The sequence below is a fragment of the Hibiscus syriacus genome, unplaced genomic scaffold, assembly GCF_006381635.1.
Source record: "Hibiscus syriacus cultivar Baekdansim isolate YM2019G1 unplaced genomic scaffold, ASM638163v2 tig00110156_pilon, whole genome shotgun sequence".
In the NCBI taxonomy this organism is placed as follows: Eukaryota; Viridiplantae; Streptophyta; class Magnoliopsida; order Malvales; family Malvaceae; genus Hibiscus; species Hibiscus syriacus.
The window spans coordinates 228,292-248,065 of NW_024062606.1; the positions used below are offsets into that span (position 1 = coordinate 228,292).

General features: G+C 37.2%; 1 protein-coding gene, 1 long non-coding RNA gene and 2 pseudogenes across 2 annotated transcripts; 1 reads left to right on the forward strand and 3 right to left on the reverse strand.

Annotated features, from left to right (window-relative positions):
- Positions 1 to 451: 451 nt before the first annotated feature.
- On the reverse strand, positions 452 to 3,580 carry LOC120215900 (pentatricopeptide repeat-containing protein At4g19220, mitochondrial-like). Its single transcript, XM_039213427.1, has one exon. The coding sequence runs from the start codon at positions 3,336 to 3,338 to the stop codon at positions 480 to 482; it is 2,859 nt and encodes a 952-aa protein (XP_039069358.1). The 5' UTR covers positions 3,339 to 3,580; the 3' UTR covers positions 452 to 479.
- Positions 3,581 to 4,134: 554 nt separating this feature from the next.
- Positions 4,135 to 5,032, reverse strand: LOC120215732. Its single transcript, XR_005524994.1, has 3 exons — positions 4,869 to 5,032; positions 4,664 to 4,783; positions 4,135 to 4,145 (listed from the first exon to the last, which is right to left on the reverse strand). It is a non-coding gene; the product is annotated as an uncharacterized LOC120215732 (long non-coding RNA).
- A 3,777-nt stretch (positions 5,033 to 8,809) lies between these two features.
- LOC120215739 lies at positions 8,810 to 11,756 on the reverse strand (annotated as a pseudogene).
- A 3,836-nt stretch (positions 11,757 to 15,592) lies between these two features.
- The window catches only part of LOC120215740, a 29,653-nt pseudogene continuing 25,471 nt past the window's right edge, over positions 15,593 to 19,774 (forward strand).

The window sequence follows — 19,774 nt, forward strand, 5'->3', positions numbered from 1 at the left end:
ATCATGTTATTGAATTTAGTCAAATCAATGATGATTTGAAGATATTCAAACATGTTAAGCTCTTATTTGAGTAAATTTGAGAACGTTAGATCCCTTATTCGATCAAATCACATATAATTTCCACCATTTTAATAAAATAAAAGAAAAACACTAATGTTGCTAGTGAGAATAGGTCAGAATTGAAAATGACCTAGTAATATTTTCCACCAATGATATTTTTCGCTTGTGGAAGTTACTCCAAACTGATTATGAAATAGGATTTCAAAAAGAGATTATTAGTTTAATAACGAACTTGTCTACCAGCAAACAGCTCTAGAGGGTATGTATGTGTTGTTATTTTAGTGTACCAAATAATTCCTTTAGTAACTCGAGTCCTCAAAAAGAGTTAAATACAAATTCTACTTTATCAAAGCTATAGAGCTACATAACTTGGTTGATTGCCAAAGGCCAAATGCAAATAAAAAAGGGACTTTCCATATTCATGGTAAAACTGAAGCTGAAATTGAAGAATAAGCAGCTTCAATATTAATAAGTAGACTGTAAGCAGGCAGCTTCTTCAAATTTTTGCGTTGAACTGTTCGCCTCAGCTCCACGGCATCTTGCCATCCTCCTGCACTAACATACAGGTTGGCCAGGGCAATATAGTAGCCAACAACATTTTCAGGCTCCATTCCGAAAATATGATGTGCAACTTTTCTTCCAATCTCCATATTTCCATGATAATTACAAGCACTTAATAAGGCTCCCCAAATGCCGGCTTCAACCTCTCCCGGTATCTGCTTTATGAACTCGTAGGCTTCTTGGAGTTTTCCGGCTCTGCCGAGCATATCAACAACGCACACATGGTGCTCTGTTACTGCTTCTACTCCGTATTCACCCAGCATAACTCTGTAATATGAAAGCCCTTCGTTCACAAGCCCTGAATGGCTGCAAGCTGATAAAAGGCTAATGAAACTGCTTTTCGATGGTCTTATTCCGAATTCGCACATTTTATGGAACAGTTGAATTGCCATTTTGCCATTACCATGGTATCCATAAGCTGAAATCATAGAATTCCAAACTGCAATGGATTTGTCCTTTGACTTTGTAAATATCTGCCAGCTTATGTCCAGCCTTCCACAATTGCTATACATATCCACAAGGGCTGCAGTTATGAATGAGTTCTCAGAAACCCCAAACCGTAATACTTGGCCGTGGATTTGTCTTCCCTGCTTTGAAAGTCCAAGCTGATTGCAAGCCGAGAGAAGGGCGACTATGGTGATTTCGTTAGGCTCAAATTCAAGAGACTGAAATAGTTCTAGTGCACTTCTCCCTTCCTTATTCTGAGAAAAAGCAGAGATCATGCAGTTCCATGAGCACAAGTTGCGACTTGAACAGAAATCAAACACTGATTTTGCACTCTTAGTGTGACCGCATCTTCCATACATAGTGATTAATGCATTCTGCACACGAGTTTCCGATCCCACGAAAGTTTTAACAGCAAGGCCATGCAGGGATTTTCCTACATGAATCAACGCAAGATTTCCATGAGCTGATATAACATTCACAAGGGTGATCGAGTCTCGTATAACATTTATTTCCTGCCTCATCCAATTGAACGCTTCTAAAGCTTCTCGAAAATGACCATTCCTTGTACAACCAGCAATTATAGTGTTCCAACAAGTAATGTCCTTTTCAGCATGAATTCCCAATAGCAACATAAAAGCAGCAGGTAAGTCCCCAGAATTAACATACATGTGCATGAGGGAATTAACTATAAGAATATTGGTAGAAAGCCCTGCCTTTAGCCCCCAGCAATGAATTGATTTACCAAACTGAAGAGAATCTGGGGAAATGCAAGACGAAATCACAGCCAGTACAGTTGAAACACTCAACTGTGAACATTGATGGGTCAGTTTCTTAAATAAACTTCGAGCTTCTTGTGAATACCCATTTCGGCTGTAGCAAGAGATCATTGCATTCCATGAGACCAAGTCTCTTCTGGGGATAGTATTAAATAAAAACTCAGCCTTGACTACACAATCGCATTTTGAGTACATGTCCAAAAGGCTATTAATCACCCATACATCTGATATCATATGTTTACGAATCGCAAATCCGTGAACGGTCTTCCCTTCTCTTAATAGCATCCCCTCTGCACAAAGTGAAATTATGGTAAATAAAGTCGCTACATCATGCCGAGCATAATCAGTTAGTTGCATTTTGTAAAGCATATCAAACGTTTCGACAACCCTTCCGTTTAAGGCAAGCTCTCGGATCATTGTATTCCATGATATGACATCCCTAAACACTATTTCTTCAAACACTGACTTTGAAGCTTCTATATCCTTATACTCTGAATATAATGAAATCAGAGAGTTGGACCACGAGATATTGAAGTTGTACCCCTGTTTTATTCCCCACGCGTGAATAGCTTGTCCAGAACTTAACTCACCGAAACCAGCAGATGCTGAGATAGCACATGATAAACCCACACTATCAACTCTAATTCCAAAATAAATCATCTCTCTGAAACACCAGAAGGACTTCTCTGGATGACCATTATAAAGAAAACTATTTACCATTGAATTCCAAGAAATAACATCTCGACATTCCATCCATGTAAACATAGACTCAGAAGAGGTTAAGTCGCCACATTTAGCAAACATGTCTAGTAGAGCATTACATAAATTACAATCCCAAAGCATACCCACTTTAATGCTCAAACAGTGAACACTCTTCCCATGTTTCAAGTACTTCATATGAGATAAAGCCGACACAATAAGCAACAAAGTTGTGGAATCAAAAGCACCATCCACTTCAATAATTCCAACGAAAAACTGCATGGCAACAGCGTAACACTTATTTTCAACTGCGGCATTGATTACAGCATTCCAGAGGATCACATCTTTGTCAGAAAATTCATCAAACAAAGCCAAAGATGAGTTCAAACCTTTGGCTCTGGAATATGCAGTGAGGAGAGAGGTGCAAACCGGCAAGTGAGCAAGAGCACCAACCTTGATTGCTAAGCAATGGGCGATTGTGGCTGTTAGTAGGTTGGGCCTTGCCATTGAGGACTTAAGGAGATTAATGACATCGTAGAATCGGGTATACAGCTGGTGTGGGTCTCTTTGGGACATTTTGTCAAATGGGTGAAGGGCAGTCGAAAACGGAACGTTTGACAATAGACCATACGATTCGATAAACAAGATAGGATGTTTGCGCTTGCAGCCTACAATAATTCTATTTGAGAAATATTGATTCAGAGGCAACGGTGCTGAAGAAAAGGATCCGGTTAGCCTAATCAAGTCTCTTGCGAAGTTGGCTTTCGATGACTTAACTGCCCAACAACTACCCATCCAAGAGATTAATAATCCATACGCTCCTCTGCTGTCTTAACTGGGTGTAAATATTCATCTGCTATCTTCTGTAATATTAATTGATGGACACCGGTGGAACTTTTCTTTCTTTTGTTGTTACTAACAAAGACAATGGCTTCCGAGCTGTAGTTCCAGCCATTACCATGAATCCAAAGTCCTGTTAAAGGAAAGTAGTAAGCTGACTTTTTTTTTTTTTTTGCTTTGTTTTTCTTTTTATTTGAACGAAATACAACTCCAAAGGCTGCTTTTAGAAAATTTATCAATGGGGTGAAAAATACATCAGCCCTTCACTACTTCAAATGTCCGACTCGGGACGTCCGAGCCCGAACACCAACACTAATACAGCCTCGTCCCGCCATCAATCTCTATGACTACAACATTCTTGGTTCTTGACGACGTGTTGGGAACGGTAGCAGAATCGAACATATCTGTCTCAGCCTATCTCTTTTTCAATTTACCGAGACCAAAGCTCGGCAGCATTTTGATAAGGGTTCGAAGAGACTGCTTCAGAAAGGCGGATGATCGTCCTCCGGGATTTTAGGTCTCGTCCCAATACATGTCATAGTATATGTGTCCAGGAATGTGGTTGTCAACACGGCACCATATACCTACATACTGCTTTACACGTTCCCGGAATTTCTCCTCAGTCGTCTGAGTGAAAATGTAACCACATCATTTAACCATATTTGTACAACATAACTAAGACTTATGAAGCAGAAAAATTGCAGCTTGATGAAGAGAATTGGATGACTTTAACATCCTTGAACGAAGAAAAACCGTCTTCAACTGTAATTTAGAACTAGAATTCGACGAGGTCAATACCGAACCAACAATGCTAACATCTGATTTTTATTAAGACTGCATAATAGTGTAATAATCATTTGGTCACGTAAGATAACATACAATCCAGCAAATTTTCCAGAAGGAGCTCAATTACAACTTTTGCTACTCATTCACCAAACCAAACTCAGAGTAGTGCTTAACTGAATGAAAAGTTTAATCAACGAAACGCTTACTTCTGTTACTTGGACTCAATAATTTGTGTGTCAGGTACGAGTATTTGTCCAACATGGGTGTGTCCATTCTTTTTCAAGTTTTGACATATATTCGAAGAGTCTTTAGAAGGTCATATCCCATACCCATGTTAGACACAGTTGTCGTGGGTATTTCAAGAAGACTGGAGAGCTGGAGCAACATAGGCTCTTACCATAAAACAATTTACTAGAGACACCGGGAACATACAAAGTGATTGGTCCCCTATGAACAAGATATTTCATATCAGCAAAATAAGGAATCTGACATACCGTTTCTTCACTGCTGCGTTTAGGAAATCTTAAAAGATCCGGTTGACTTGTGTTGCTTGATGCATGGCAATCTTTACTTCCTTCTTGACAAAGCTGAACATCAAGCCACGACTCTTTTACCTGAAACAACTTCTCAAACTAAATTTTCAAGGAGGTGATCATAGAAAATAAACAAGTTAGTCTTATATCATTGGCATTAATTTACTTGTTGGGGTAATAATGGATTGTTAAAAAGAGAGTACTATCTGATGTTAATTGCAGGACCAAATTCCTCCACTGGAAGATCTTTCAACATTACGTTCACCTACACCAGTGCATACTGTATTCCTTAGAATTATAGGTTCTCATGCTAAAAATAAAAGCATCGTCTCATAACAGAACCCTGAAGAAGTGTAGCTCGATCAGAAGAAAACTGAATGATCGTCAACTTTAAAATTCTAAAAAAAATGACAAAGGAGTTGGCAAGAAGTTGGTAATATGCATTATGGTCATAGTTAGGTGTTGGGAAATAAACCTAGTAAAGAGTAATTTCCCTATAACCAGATTAGTGAAAATGCGAAATAAAAGCGAAAAAATAATACCCGAAAAATTGATAACGGAGTTCAGCCAATTGTGTCTACGTCTCCGGACTGCTGCAGATCTTTTACTAAGAGAGAAAATTTACAGGTGTTTACAAAACACTCACTACTCACTACTCACAAGAAAACTCTCTAATTTTAGGAGAAAGAAATGATTTGGGATTTTGGGATGTTTGGGATGATTTTAAAGCTAAATAAGCTAGGGTATTTATAGTTGAAGCTTAGTGACTAATCTTTGAAAATACCCTAAAGTGCAATGACTAAAATTGCATTTTCCTCATTTTTATTTCAAACAAAGTGGCTGCCTAATTTTGAACAAATTAACAGCCCATGTTTTCTTCATTTAGCCGCCGGCTGCCACTAAACTTCAACAATTATGGCTGCCAATATTGAATATTCAACAATCTCCCACTTGAAGACAGATTTTAATCTGTCTTCACACTTCGATTGATGCAGCAGTATTTCTGGTCTTGTTATTCTAGATCTGCGTCAGACCTTCTTACTCCCTAAAGTCTGACACTCCTCGCATTGAACCCTTGTCATTGGAGTTCTTTGCGCCATCATGCATCAGCACTTTCTCATGGTAAAGTCCGATGCCTCTTCTTGCCTCCTCCATTCTAACACGAAGGTTGGAGTTTACTTCCCACCTTGCAAATGGGTAGTTTCTCCACGATTGCCTTGTCCCTCAACGTCTTGGCCCCCTTCGACTCTTGTCTATTAGTCTTTGAAGGATTGTTCCTCACTTGAAATCCTCGGTAAGCCCCCTCGATCCTGGGTTCGTCCTCTTCTCTTGACAACTCGATCTTGGGCTCATCCATCACCTTGGATGACTCGGCTCCCCTCGGGTAATTTTGCAACATTTTTGGCATCTTAAGTCTGCGCCCCCTCGTTTGCTCGACTCTTACCCTCGGCTTAGCATCTTTGACACTCTAACTTGTGCCAAGATTGCACACATCTTCCCCAGACGCACCATCTGGTTCATCATTGAGTGGATTTTCTCTGCCACTCGAGGAACAACATTCCTCTGACTTGCCTTCATCATGGAATCTCTTGCCGCTACACTTGGCTTTGGGCTTTGCTTTTGAAGTCTTATTCTTCTTGACTCCAAATTCTTTGATGGACTCGGCGGTTGTCAAGGCTTTAGACAACTCCTTGACTTCCCTTTGCTCCAACACTTTCTTCGCCCATGGCTTCAATCCGAACATGAAGGTGAAGAACCCATATTCTTCAGTTAAACTTGGGACTTTGAGCATGAGTCTTCTGAATCGGATCACATACTCCTTAAGAGTCCCTTTATGTCTGAGACGCCTCAACTTGGACCACGCCTCCATCCTGACATACTTGAGCAGACTTGCTCACTTTGCACCCTCAACTTGACAGCTTTATCTCTTGCTATCGCACCGGGTCCCTTCTTGTGCTCGACTGCTTTGACACCTGCAGTCTCGTCACGTTTTCTTCCGGGTTCGACTGTTTCAACATCAATAGCCTTGTCTCGTCTCGATCCTTGCTTGGTCGCATTGATCCCCTCAAATTGACCAAGTCTTTTTCCTAGCTTGGTAGCTTTAACACTTGCGACCGCGCCAATTCTCGCTACTTCTCCTTCTTCTATCATTTTCATGATGGTTGTAAGGCGACGCTTCTCTGGACATCCTCTAATCGAATGAGGACCATCACAGAAGTAGCATTTCAAATTTTCCTTACTCTCCTTCTTCTTTACACCGGACTTAGCCTTGCTATTCTTTCCCGATGACTTTCCTTGGCTACGAACAGTCGTTGGCTCACTATGGCCGTTCGAAGAGCTTTCTCTATCATTTCCCTGCTGCACCTTTTCCCAGTCTCCCCCATCGTTGCCACTATCTCTGGACATGGGTCTGGACGACACATATCTACTTGGCTTGTCACCTGCAAGCTCAGTCAGCTTTCCGGCTACAACTATGGTCACCGAAAGTCTCTGGGCATTTCTTTGCTCTTCCCCGAGCATCGCCCCTGGTCTAAGTCCTTCCAAGAAGGTCTTGAGCGCATTTCATTCACTCATTGCTCCCTTGCATATGAGCAACTCCCTCCAAAACTCATCAACTTCGTTTCTCAAAGCCATCGCTCCCACTCGAATCTGGCTTCCTTTGGATCGTTTCCGAAAATTCTTGCAAACCACCATGTATTAGAACACCTCCGTCGACAAATTCGTATCGCCGACAAAATTTAACTATTAACGTGAATAGTAACCTCGCAAAAAATTGACAAAATTCATAACCAAAAGCTCTGATATCAGTTGTTGGGAAATAAACCTAGTAACGAGTAATTTCCCTATAACCAGATTAGTGAGAATGCGAAATAAAAGCGAAAAAATAATACCCGAAAAATTGATAACGGAGTTCAGCCAATTGTGCCTACGTCTCCGAACTGCTGCAGATCTTTTACTAAGAGAGAAAATTTACAGGTGTTTACAAAACACTCACTACTCACAAGAAAACTCTCTAGTATTGGGAGAAAGAAATGATTTGGGATTTTGGGATGTTTGAGATAATTTTAAAGCTAAATGAGCTAGGGTATTTATAGTTGAAGCTTAGGGACTAATCATTGAAAATACCCTAAAGTACAATGACTAAAATTGTATTTTCCTCATTTCTATTTTAAACAAAGTGGCTGCCTAATTTTGAACAAATTAACAGCCCATGTTTTCTTCATTTAGCCGTCTGCTGCCACTAAACTTCAACAATTATGACTGCCAATATTGAATATTCAACATTAGGCCCATCTCACACCTCCCAAATCACTCAAAAACAGAATTCCAGGATGAGTTCTAAGGAATGTTCTGAAAATAGATTCAACTGTTGATTTGCACCGCAACAAAAAGCCCTTACCCACTAGCAGACAAGAAACTTTAAACGACCTGTAACCGCCACATTCATACGTCAATCCTTTATCATCTTAATATATCCTTAAATGGCGATAAAAAAAGCTAGCTTTTCAAAAGAATGTGAAACAAGACATTAAGCTTTTTAAGCATTAATTTGAAAGTCCATGAGAATGGATAGTGCAGCAGCTTCCACCAGCTCCTTGCATTTTATGTTGTAATTTAAAGTGATATTGGTTAAATACGTGTTCATTCAGTATAAAACTCAAACATTTCCCTGATAAATTTGGTGATAATAGATTTCAATCAATTAGACGCAAATCATCTGTTACATGAATTTTAACCATGACATATCCACGGAGAAAGAAAGAAAAAGTATTAAAGAGAACAATGTTGCAAATGTTACATACGCCAAACTTTATGTTACATCGACCATTTCCTTCATCCTAAAATTACCATGTTGCTAATGTTTGATGCCTATAATCCATATGAGATATGATCCCTTCACCTTACATGATTGAAAACTTCAGCGTTTCCATATCAAATTGATAAATATAATAGAAGTCTGACAGGCCTATGCAAAGATTGTCTTAAACTCTAATTATCTCATGATATAGAGCAATATTAACATCGAATCAACAGAATAGCTGGCACGGAAATACTTATTGTTTTATATTTTCTAGAAAACATATAATATTAATATAGCTACTGATATCATAACCGGTACACAATTACCAGGGGATTCATAGTTTCTGGTGGATCATAGAAAACCATGGCTTCCCGGAGTCGATGATGCTTCCCTTCAGTACCAGCGTACTGGAATGTAGTATGCACAGCATAAGGCTCCAGCCTAAATTGCTGATACATAGCCTGTCAATCGCATTAGGGCTTAAGACAGGCTTGTTGCATAACATATGCAGCTTCTCATTAACACATACAAGCAAGATAACTAAAGTTCAACAGGGCACACGTGTAAAATATACAAGTCAAAGAAACTAAGTTTAGAAAAATCAGTAAAACGAAAACAGAATGAGACTATCTAAATTGCTGAAAACGAGCATACGGATCCTCCCTGAACAAAATAAGCATGTCCACTACAAAATATACTTTCCGGAAGAATTCCCAGCTTGAGATTTCCATCATAAGTATAAAAAGTCCACTCTCATCATCAACTGCTGGCCCTGTCTGCCTACGTACAAGGTCATTAAATCCATTATGATCCCATATTTTATCATCAGCTAAAAGCATATCTTTCCACTCTTTTGCCAGTTTTATTGCAGGCTTTGTTGGGCGCCAGTGGAAATTTCCTATATTGTAGGCAGCTCCAACTGTTTAAGGAAAATAAAGATTTAGTTTTAACCGAAGGAGTTATAATAACAGCCATTAATGGTTCAAATAAGAAAGCCATAAATGTAAAAAATACTAGTCTAACTAGAGCACTAATAGAATGCTTGTATATCGTAGTACCTAGTGTCCAGTCAGCCAATCTACCATCAACAACTGTTGGCACAACTTGGTCACTTGAAGTTAAGACGTCTGCGTCTTGGTATCGAGCAAGATATGGAAGTGGATCCTTTTAAAGGAGCATTAAATATGAAGCATGATTTTCATGTATATTTTGAGCGACTATAAAGTATCATGTGGTAAAATACAATGAGCTAATTGCATTGAGTTTCCATTCTATAAAAAAAAGAGTATATATAATAAGGCAGCAGAGTAAGTAAACATAACACAAGCCACAGATAATGCAAAATAAAAAAGTTCAAGGAGCGCAACATCTAGGAATAGCTAAAGCTAATATCATCACTAAAATTTTAGTTCTTACAGAATCAAAGAAATCTATATTCCTCCACATGATAAGTATCATATAAACAATAAAGAAACACTTGTGCTAGAGAGGAACAATCAAGTATCAGACAGAGAACAGTAATAATGCTAAATATAAAACATAGAAAGGCATGAACTCGAGAGGGACATCAAGTAACAGGAGTAGAATCATACCTTCCACCACACCATGTCTGTATCGCACATCAATAGCTCAACACCAAAAGGAAGTATAGCATTTATAAGTATGGCTTTCTCTCTCCCCATTTTATGAAATGTAGGAGTACCCCAGCCAACATCATCAGTGCTCATACGGCTGCCCATATCAAACCCCGGGATACCCTTCCAATACAAAGCCTTCAGTAGTTTGGTGTCCATAGCCCCTAAATTAAACCGGTTCCTGTTTGTTGTCCACTTTTAAGCATGATTTCTTGTCATCTAACAGCTAGGAGATTTAACAACTTACCAACAAGAAGATTAGAAACCCCAAGATCCCCAAGATCCGTTAAGTGTTTAACCCAAGTAAGGATGAATCCATAAAAGCAAAGTTACCAAAGGTTGACTATAGCATTTATAATATGCTTTCTCTCTCCCCATTTTATGAAATGTAGGAGACCCAAGCCAACATCATCAGCCATACGGCTGCCCATATCAAACCCCGGGATACCCTTCCAATAAAGCCTTCAGTAGTTTGGTGTCCATAGCCCCTAAATTAAACCGGTTCCTGTTTGTTGTCCACTTTTAAGCATGATTTCTTGTCATCTAACAGCTAGGAGATTTAACAACTTACCAACAAGAAGATTAGAAACCCCAAGATCCCCCAAGATCCGTTAAGTGTTTAACCCAAGTAAGGATGAAATCCATAAAAGCAAAGTTACCAAAGGTGACTACGATGACATTATCTTTTGCCCTTTGTCTGACCAGTTCTTTAGTTAATTTTAAGGACTTTAAACGAGGCATTTTCGTAGTGCGAGGTGGAGCCTCGCAAACAGGTCTCAACTTGTTCCTCCTAGGTTGTGATGGTTTATAAATGTTGCTGGAAAGAGAAACCCAATCTGCCTTATAGAGTTAAGGATATCAGCCAAGTTAAGAGAATCATGAAAAGCTAAACGAGTAAGGTGATGCAGCCATCATCATAAACAATATGCAACAAATAAAGTCCTGTAATATTCAAACCAATTGAGCTCTTTTTTTTCCTAATCCATCACAAAGTTTCAGTTTTTACAAGGACCCAGTAATGAATATGACGTTACTCAACTCTCGGTGATGGAGACATTGGTCTGAAAATTTCCAATTCACGTGCATTTTAGATATTTTTGTCTACCTAATATTTTATAAATTTATTACTTCAAATATTATAGGTTCGTTCTGATAGCATAAAATCTTACAACTGTCACTGTCAATTCTAATAAAATTATGCTCAACATTTGCATAGAAAACAAAAGAAACTGTTGCAGCTTAAATAAAAGAAAGGGAAAAAGTAGCCTACTTTGGGAGAAAGGAGGGTTGGGAAGCCAAGAAGAAGAGATAGAGCCAGTGATGGAAGCTGCCGGAGAGTAAATAGCGGACAAAACGTAGAAGGACTACCCACTATCCCCACTATAACGGTGGCTTATATGATTAGAAAGAGGGTTTGGTCTTGAACAGCATTTCTCCATCCTCCCATCTTGATGGGTTTGATCCTAATTGCTTAACCAATCTCAAACAATCATCGTTTTTCTTGATCTCTTCGGCGTTGAACAGTTTATGATGCAAATGGGATTTGATTTGTCTGTAATAGTACAGTCTTTGGCTGTGTTTTTAAGAGAATTTTAGATCAAAATTCATTCAATTTCCTGTTCTAGGTTGAGAGTAGAAGACGAGCTCCGCTATCCTGCACTGCCCGTAAGCCCAGGTCGGCCGCCGGGTTAACTATTTCCCCCCGTTTTTTAAGCCGATATTCTTTTTTGGCTTATTATTCAAAATGGTACCTAAACTTTTCAAATATTCTTACATCGTCACCTGAACTCTATTTTTATCTCAAATTGATATCTAATATTGTGAAAGAATCACAAGGTGGTACCTATGTATAATTGGGTGAAAGACGTATATTATTTTGCTAAAATATACAAATGAATTGAACTCCAACCGCATTCTGCATGCACTTAAAATTACTTGCAATTAACTATATTTAACATGAAATAAAATAGCATGAACCAAGCGACTTCCGTAGTAAAAAAAATTATCATTATTCCTTAAGAACTCGCAGATGATGTTTTATACATACTCTATATTAATAAAAAAAATTGGAATAAAATAAGTATATATAATGTAAAATCAAATACATATTTTAATATATATTGACAATAATAAGTAAATTAAACCGGTTTGCAGCTCACAGTTAGCCTTAGCTTATTGGAATACTGTCACACTGTTTGCTTCTAATTTTGCGTGAACGTGTAATTTATGGGAAGCATGCATTAAGATTCTCAACCATCAATGCATAAGGCCGAATGCAGCTACTGCCCACTGGTTTTGACATTAATTTATGTCAAATATCATCACATTTTTTAGCTGCATTCTCGTGGGATTTATAATTCGTGTAAACTACAACATAAGTCACTCGGTTATTAATAAGATTATAAATAAGTCTTTTAATTTAAAAAAATTATAAATGTGTCAATCAATTAATTGATTGTCACAAACATGTCACTAGATTGTAACTCTCAGAAGAAAAAAAATCCATATTCATAATTTTATAAAATTGAGATGTTTTTGTAAATGGTATAAATTTTAGATGTTGTGGGGTACTCTAAATTTTCCCACACGTAACTGATTTTTAAACTCAATTATACTCTGATTTTAAACAAGGATCAACAAAATTTTCATTTCAAAAAGAAAATTTTATAAGTGCTTGGTCATGATTGACCTACAATTATTAATTTCAACTCTATTTTATCAAAATATACACGATTTTTTAAAACGTAAAAATGATTTTGATAGTTTGATAACTCCATCGAAGACTATTATATATATATATATATATATATATATATATATATATATATATATATATATTATCTCATTATTTAAATTTATGAACTCGAATTCGATATAAAATTTGTTCATTAGCATTCTCATTCTACACCTTTTAGAATTTGGAAAAAAAACCAAATAAGGGTTTTGTTTTTATTTTTAAAAAGGTGTTAATTTCTGATTGATAAAAAGCATTCATATTAAAGTTATGAAGGTTGTTTTATATTGGGATTGAGGAAGTTAAAATGGCCCTTAGAAAGATGGGGAGGGACAAAGCTGTCGGTCTAGATCAAATTCCTATCACTGTGTGGTTGACCCTAGGAGAAGAGGGAGTTAAGTGGTTGACCAACATCTTTAATATTATTTTAGAGACTGCCAAGATGCCAGAGGAGTGGAGAGAGTCTACACTGATACCAATCTATAAGAATAAAGGAGATCCCTAACGTTGTGGTAACTACAGAGGTATTAAACTACTTAATTATACCATGAAGCTATGGGAAAGAGTGATAGAGGCTAGGTTGAGACAGGTTACTAGGGTTTCGGAAAACCAATTTGGCTTTATGCCAGGCAGATCTAATACGGAGGCGATTCATCTACTTCGACAGCTTATGGAGAAGTATAGGGGAAAAATAGAGATCTTCACATGACGTTCATTGACCTTGAGAAGACGTATAATAGCGTTCCCCGCGATACGATCTGGAAGACCTTGGAAACGAGATGGATCCTAACTACTTATATCCGAGCGATTCGTAATATGTACTGTAGATCTACTACATACGTCAGGACTATAGTTGGCGACACCGAGGCTTTCCCGGTTGAAATTGGACTCCACCAGGGGTCGGCTCTTAGCCCTTACATCTTCGCCTTGATTATGGACGACATCTATCGTGCGACACCCGACGGTGTTCCATGGTGCATGCTTTTCGTTGACGACATTGTCCTAGTTGCTGAAATAAAAAAAATGAGTTGAATAGTAGACTGGCTACCTAGAAGACTGCTTTAGAAGAAAAAGGTCTAAGGATCAATATTGAAAAGACAGAATATTTATATTCAAACTTCAGTGGGAACCAAAATGATGAAGATGTAGAAGTATGTATCGAAGGACACGTTCTCCCCTCAAAGGATTGTTTCAAGTACCTAGGGTCTATGATACATAAATATAGGGGTGTAGATAATGACGTTACACACCATATAAAGGCGGGATGGCTAAAGTGGAGGGCTGCTACTGGAGTTTTGTGTGACAAGAAGGTGCCTCTAAAACTTAAGGGAAAATTTTATAGAATGGAAATAAGACCAGCGCTACTGTATGTATCAGAATATTAGGCAATCAAGAAGTATCACGTAAGGATGATGGAGGCCGTAGAAATGAGAATGCTTCGATGGGCATGTGGTAGGACTCTGTGGGATATGAAACCAAACTCTGCAATTAGGATGTCCTTGGGGGTGGTGCCTGTATCCGAAAAATTGAGGGAGGGAATACTACGGTGGTTTGGGCATGTCCTTAGGCGAAAATCGTCGGATGCGGTCAAGAGGGTATAGTAGATTACAGTCAATGGTGTCACAAGGAGAGGACGACCAAGGAGGAAGTGGGTAGACTGCTTGAGATCTGATTTGAAGGATTTAGCCCTTACGGAGGACATGACATCTGATAGGAAAGTATGGAGACATAAGACCAGGGTAACCGAGTAGTGTGGGTCACAGTCATAGGGTGTAGCATCTTTGTCTTCTTTTTAATTTCCTTTGTAGTAATTCCATGACCTATACTTTTTATACGTTTTTGTTATTGGAATTTATGAAGGCTTAGAACTAGGGAAGCGGAGTAGTGTTGCATTAGTTTAGGTTCTAACCCGTTAGACTTTATTCTTTCTCGTAGTTTGCTATTACTGACTTCTGTGTATCTTTATCTTCATGTTTCCTCTTTTTAAATTTAGCCAGGAGTTACGTTTCTATAAATATGTAGAGATTTTTACACAAAGATTTATGTGCAGGGATTACTTCCCATTACAAACGCGCATATGAAGACTGCATATGAAGACTATTCAACTATGTATTTATTGATTTATTTATACATGCATTGTATTTTATCTTTAATTTTAATTTTTTGACTGTCGGAGGTCTTACACGGAAGTTGTTCTCAACTTGGCGTTGGGGGCAGCCTACTACCCTACCTTCCCCTTACCCCATTGTATATGGGAATAGGGTTTTGTTGTTGTTGTCCATTCATCACTAATGAATCATAAAACGTCATGTGTTAAAAAATACAAAAAGATGAAATTATATATGAACACTAAGATAGGGTCAGCAAGGACGAATACATGATTTTATGTTAAAAGAGTAAACTTGAACTTATAAAATTCTAAGAGACGAGAATAGATAATAAAAAATACATAAAAATTTAAAATATATAATAATTTTAATTTTTAGAGGCGGCGATCGCTGCACCCGCACCACTGCATATATCCATCCTTGGCAGCAAGTACGAAAAAGAAGTCATGAAGGATAGAGTAGTAGTGATTTGTGTTACAGTGTAATATAAGAGGGCATTTTCGCTTTTGCCGATTTTTAATTGAAATGATGAGTAATAAGATATTGATTTGGTGGTCAAAATCTTAAACCCTCCCTCCCTCTGTAAACAACAATAAGCTGGCCTGGAACAAGATGTCTCCCGGTACTCTTGGTTGGCCCTACATCGGTGAAACCTTCCAGCTCTACTCCCAAAACCCAGATGTCTTCTTTGCTTCCAAGCAGCAAAGGTGCCTAATATGTTGTGTGTTATTACAAATATAAAATACAATGACTGTTTTGTTTCTACTTTGTTGTGTATAGGTATGGCTCCATATTCAAGACACATATACTAGGTTGTCCATGTATAATGATGTCTAGCCCCGAAGCTGCCAAGTTCGTGTTGCTCACCAAATCTCATCTCTTCAAGCCAACATTCCCCGCAAGCAAAAAGAGGATTTTAGGCAAACAAGCCATCTTCTTCAGCCGAGGACAGTACCATGCCAAGTTAAGGAAGCTTGTTCTTTGTGCCTTCATGCCCGACGCTATCAAATTATCGGTACCTAACATCGAATCCATCGCCAAAAATTCCCTTCGATCTTTGGAAGGATGCCTCGTAAACAGTTTCCAGGAGATGAAAATAGTAAGCATTCCCCTGTTTTCTCTTGCCCCTTATTCTAAGTATGAGAGAATTTATATGAGAATTTGAAATTTTCGGAGAGGACCAAGTGATTTACCGTGAAGATCTAAAAAATGCTACTACGTTCTCGTGAAAGGATACAATTTGATACCGATCAACCTCCCCGACACACTTTTCATCAAATCAATGAAATCGAGGAACGAGATTGCCCGGATTCTAGCCGAAATCATATCGACCAGGAGAAAAATGAAGCGGGATTGCAATGACTTGCTCGAGTCTTTCATGAGTGACAAAGAAGGCCTGACTGACGAACAAATCTTCGACAACATCATCGGTGTAATTTTCGCTGCTCGTGACACCACCGACAGTGCATTGACGTGGATAATTAAGTATCTCGGAGAAAACTCCAGCGTTCTGTAATCACCTTTTTTACCTCAACAACAACCCCTCCACGTTTAAGCTCCAGCAGCTGCCAGCAGCTTCAACAATAGCTGGTTCCCCGCTCCAATTAGCACCTGCAAGAAGACTCTAAAACACCAGATGGCAGCCCACAACCATCCCTTCGGTGAGTCACCACTGTATCCTTGGTGACTCACAGAAGGACCCTCCTATACTCGGTTCGAAGGCAGGTTCGTGGTGGCCTATAAATAAGGCCCCCGAACCTGCAAAAAGGGGACATCAACAACCACATCGACAGTAACCACTAACGAGCAAGAACGAGGAGAGCAACCATCAACAAAAACGACAATAACTACACAAAAATCAGCCATCATTCGAAAAGAAGCAAAGAGAAAAGATATAAACTTACCGAGGAAGCCAAATCGTCGTCGAACCGCCGTTTGTTCAAAGGTAAAAATGTAGATCTAGGCTAATTTAAGGAGTTTGGTTAAAAGAAGGTTAGATCGGGGTTTAGAAAATTACAGGCTTCGATTTAAAGGTAATTTGTAAATTCCGACCACCGTACCGACACCAAAACAAGGCGGCTGGCCGATGACCATCTCCCTCCGACCGGAAGCTTTAGAGTGAGGGGGAGAGAAATTTTCTTTCTCTCTTCTAGAGAGAGAGAAGAAAATGGAAAATGAAAATATTTGGCCTTTAGGGCCATTTAAAGGGTATTTATACCCTCACCAAAACGACATAGTTTTGGTGAGAGGTTTGTGTGTAAATTGATGGGGGTAAAATCATTTTCTCAGTCATTCATGTTTTATAAATTTTATATTAAGGTCATTGAAATTAAATTTCAATATATTTTAATTTTGTATTCGAATTTTATATATGTTTATTTTAGTCACTAAATTAATTTATATATACATAAGGTAAAATATTATGTTTAGCCCCTATAATTTTAATTAAATTTATTTTAATCCCGATTAATTAATTATGGTTAAATTACACTTTTAATACCCATATTTTATGTATTTTGAATTAGGGCTTTAGGTTTTATATTTTCTATTGTAGTCACTTATATTTTAATTCATTTCATTTTGACCATATTTTTATTACTTTTTAATTTAATTATATAGTTTTAATTTATTTTATCTTGGTCATTATTTAATTACAATTTCATTTTATTATTATTATTGTCCTTTATCTTTCAATACTTTAAATATTGTACTTTAATTATTTTTATTCACTAATATTTTATATGAAATATAATATAATTATAATAATTTTATAATTTGATTAAATAATAATATTTATTTATTTTTAAATACTCAGAAAGGGTACTCTTAAAGTAACTAGATGTCATATTATGATATTTTAAAAATAAGCAAATATCCTACTTATATATATATTATTTTAATTATTTTATCTTATTTTTATTAATATTTATTTATTTTTTATATTAAGAAATGGGTTGTCTTAAAGCAACTAGATGTCCTTTTCTGAAATTTTTAAATAAATAAATATTTTATTTATAATTTACAAAATTTATTTTCTTCTTCCTTAGAATTCTCCGATTAAAATATGAAATAATAGAATCATAAATTAAATTTATATTCGAATTCTTAAATTTATATTATCAGAGATAATTTATAATCGACAGGGACCAATTTTGGACGTTGTGGAGGTGCTAACCCTTCCCCAAACGTAACTGACCACGAATCCATTTTTATTATTAAAAAGAACGAATTTTTTGGTTAAACGTAGACCGGTTTATCTTTTAACTGATGTTTTCTTAAAAACTCTTTTAAAAGATGATTTTAAGGTATCCGACCTACCTAACTCAAAAGGCTGATGGCGACTCCCAAAACATTTCAATAAAAACCATTTATTTATTCACATTACTTTTTCTGCCAAGGAAAATTCGTGCCCGGGAAAAAATCGGTTACGACAGCTTGGCGACTCCACTGGGGATCCTGGTCAACCTAAGTCGATTATATATTGTCTCTATAGTTATAAATAGAGAATCTAATTTTATTTAATTTATAATTCTTTTTATTTCTTTCAATTTATTTTATACCCTTGTATATTTATGTTTGTATTACTTCTTAGATATTAATTTTTGTGTGAACATTTCTCCTTACACACAACACTTGCATTGCATAACATAAGCTTTATAATTAAGCTTTTCCCTTTTAAGTTGGAGTGAAAGCGACATCTTCGTGAGAATTTATTCTCCATGTCAGACCTAGCAAGTAACTTTTGAGGTTCATATGCTCCATGTCTTCATGAGAATTTATTCTCCGTGTCAGGCATAGAGAAATGTATCTCCTCGAATTGAACTCGATCCGCTTAAGTCTGTAATGGACTAGGATTGAGGGTTTGGCAGCCCAAGGGGGCACCAACAAGGGCAATTCGAGTACCTTTACTCCTAGAACTAAAACCCTACATATAATAAACCCTAGAAATTCTCCCAATCTGAAACCATGCCGAAATTTTGTCCAAAATAGGTGTACACAAAGGAGAAATAAGTTCTAACTTTTGTTTTTTAATTTATTTGATTTTATTTTTTCTTCTAAATAAATGTCTGTGAACTAGTAATCATGCGGTTAGGTTAATTTTTCCAAATAAAGCATGGAACTAGAAAGCATGAGGCTAAGATATATTATAAACCATGATAGATAAAATCTTTTTTTCTTTCTATTAATTGGTACTAACCATTTTATTTTATTTTTCCTTTCTCATTTTTCATACATTTTATTTTGCTCTAACTTTTTTATATTGATTTCTTGTACTTGCATTGCATGATCATGGCATAACCAGAAAGTGTTGATTCGAAAGAGTGTTCATCAAATTAAAAAGTTTTCATAAATGGACAAAAAGTTTTATGATCAAGCAAAATATGACGCAGCTAAGAAATGGCATCCTGAGGGAACTCTAAGGATAGAAGAGAGCTATGCACACAAAGATCCTGCTTTATTAATACCAAAAGTATTCCACAAAGATCCTGTTAGATTGATACCAAAAACATTCTACGGTAAGAGTAACAGTCAGGGCATTCAGAATAAAGGAGGTTTTTATGAAGCTCAAGCATGTTATTTGAAGGATCAAAACAAGAAATTGAGCAAAGAAATGGAAACCATGCATGAAGATTTCCAAAAGATCAGTCAAGCCTTTCAAAATGCTGGCATAGGAAACACCCCAGAAGAGTGGATAACAGGGGTCACCAAATTGAAAAATAACTGCAACATATATGAAGATCTTGTTCAAGAACTTCTTGGACACAAAGGTTCTCTTACAAGGGAGAATGAGCA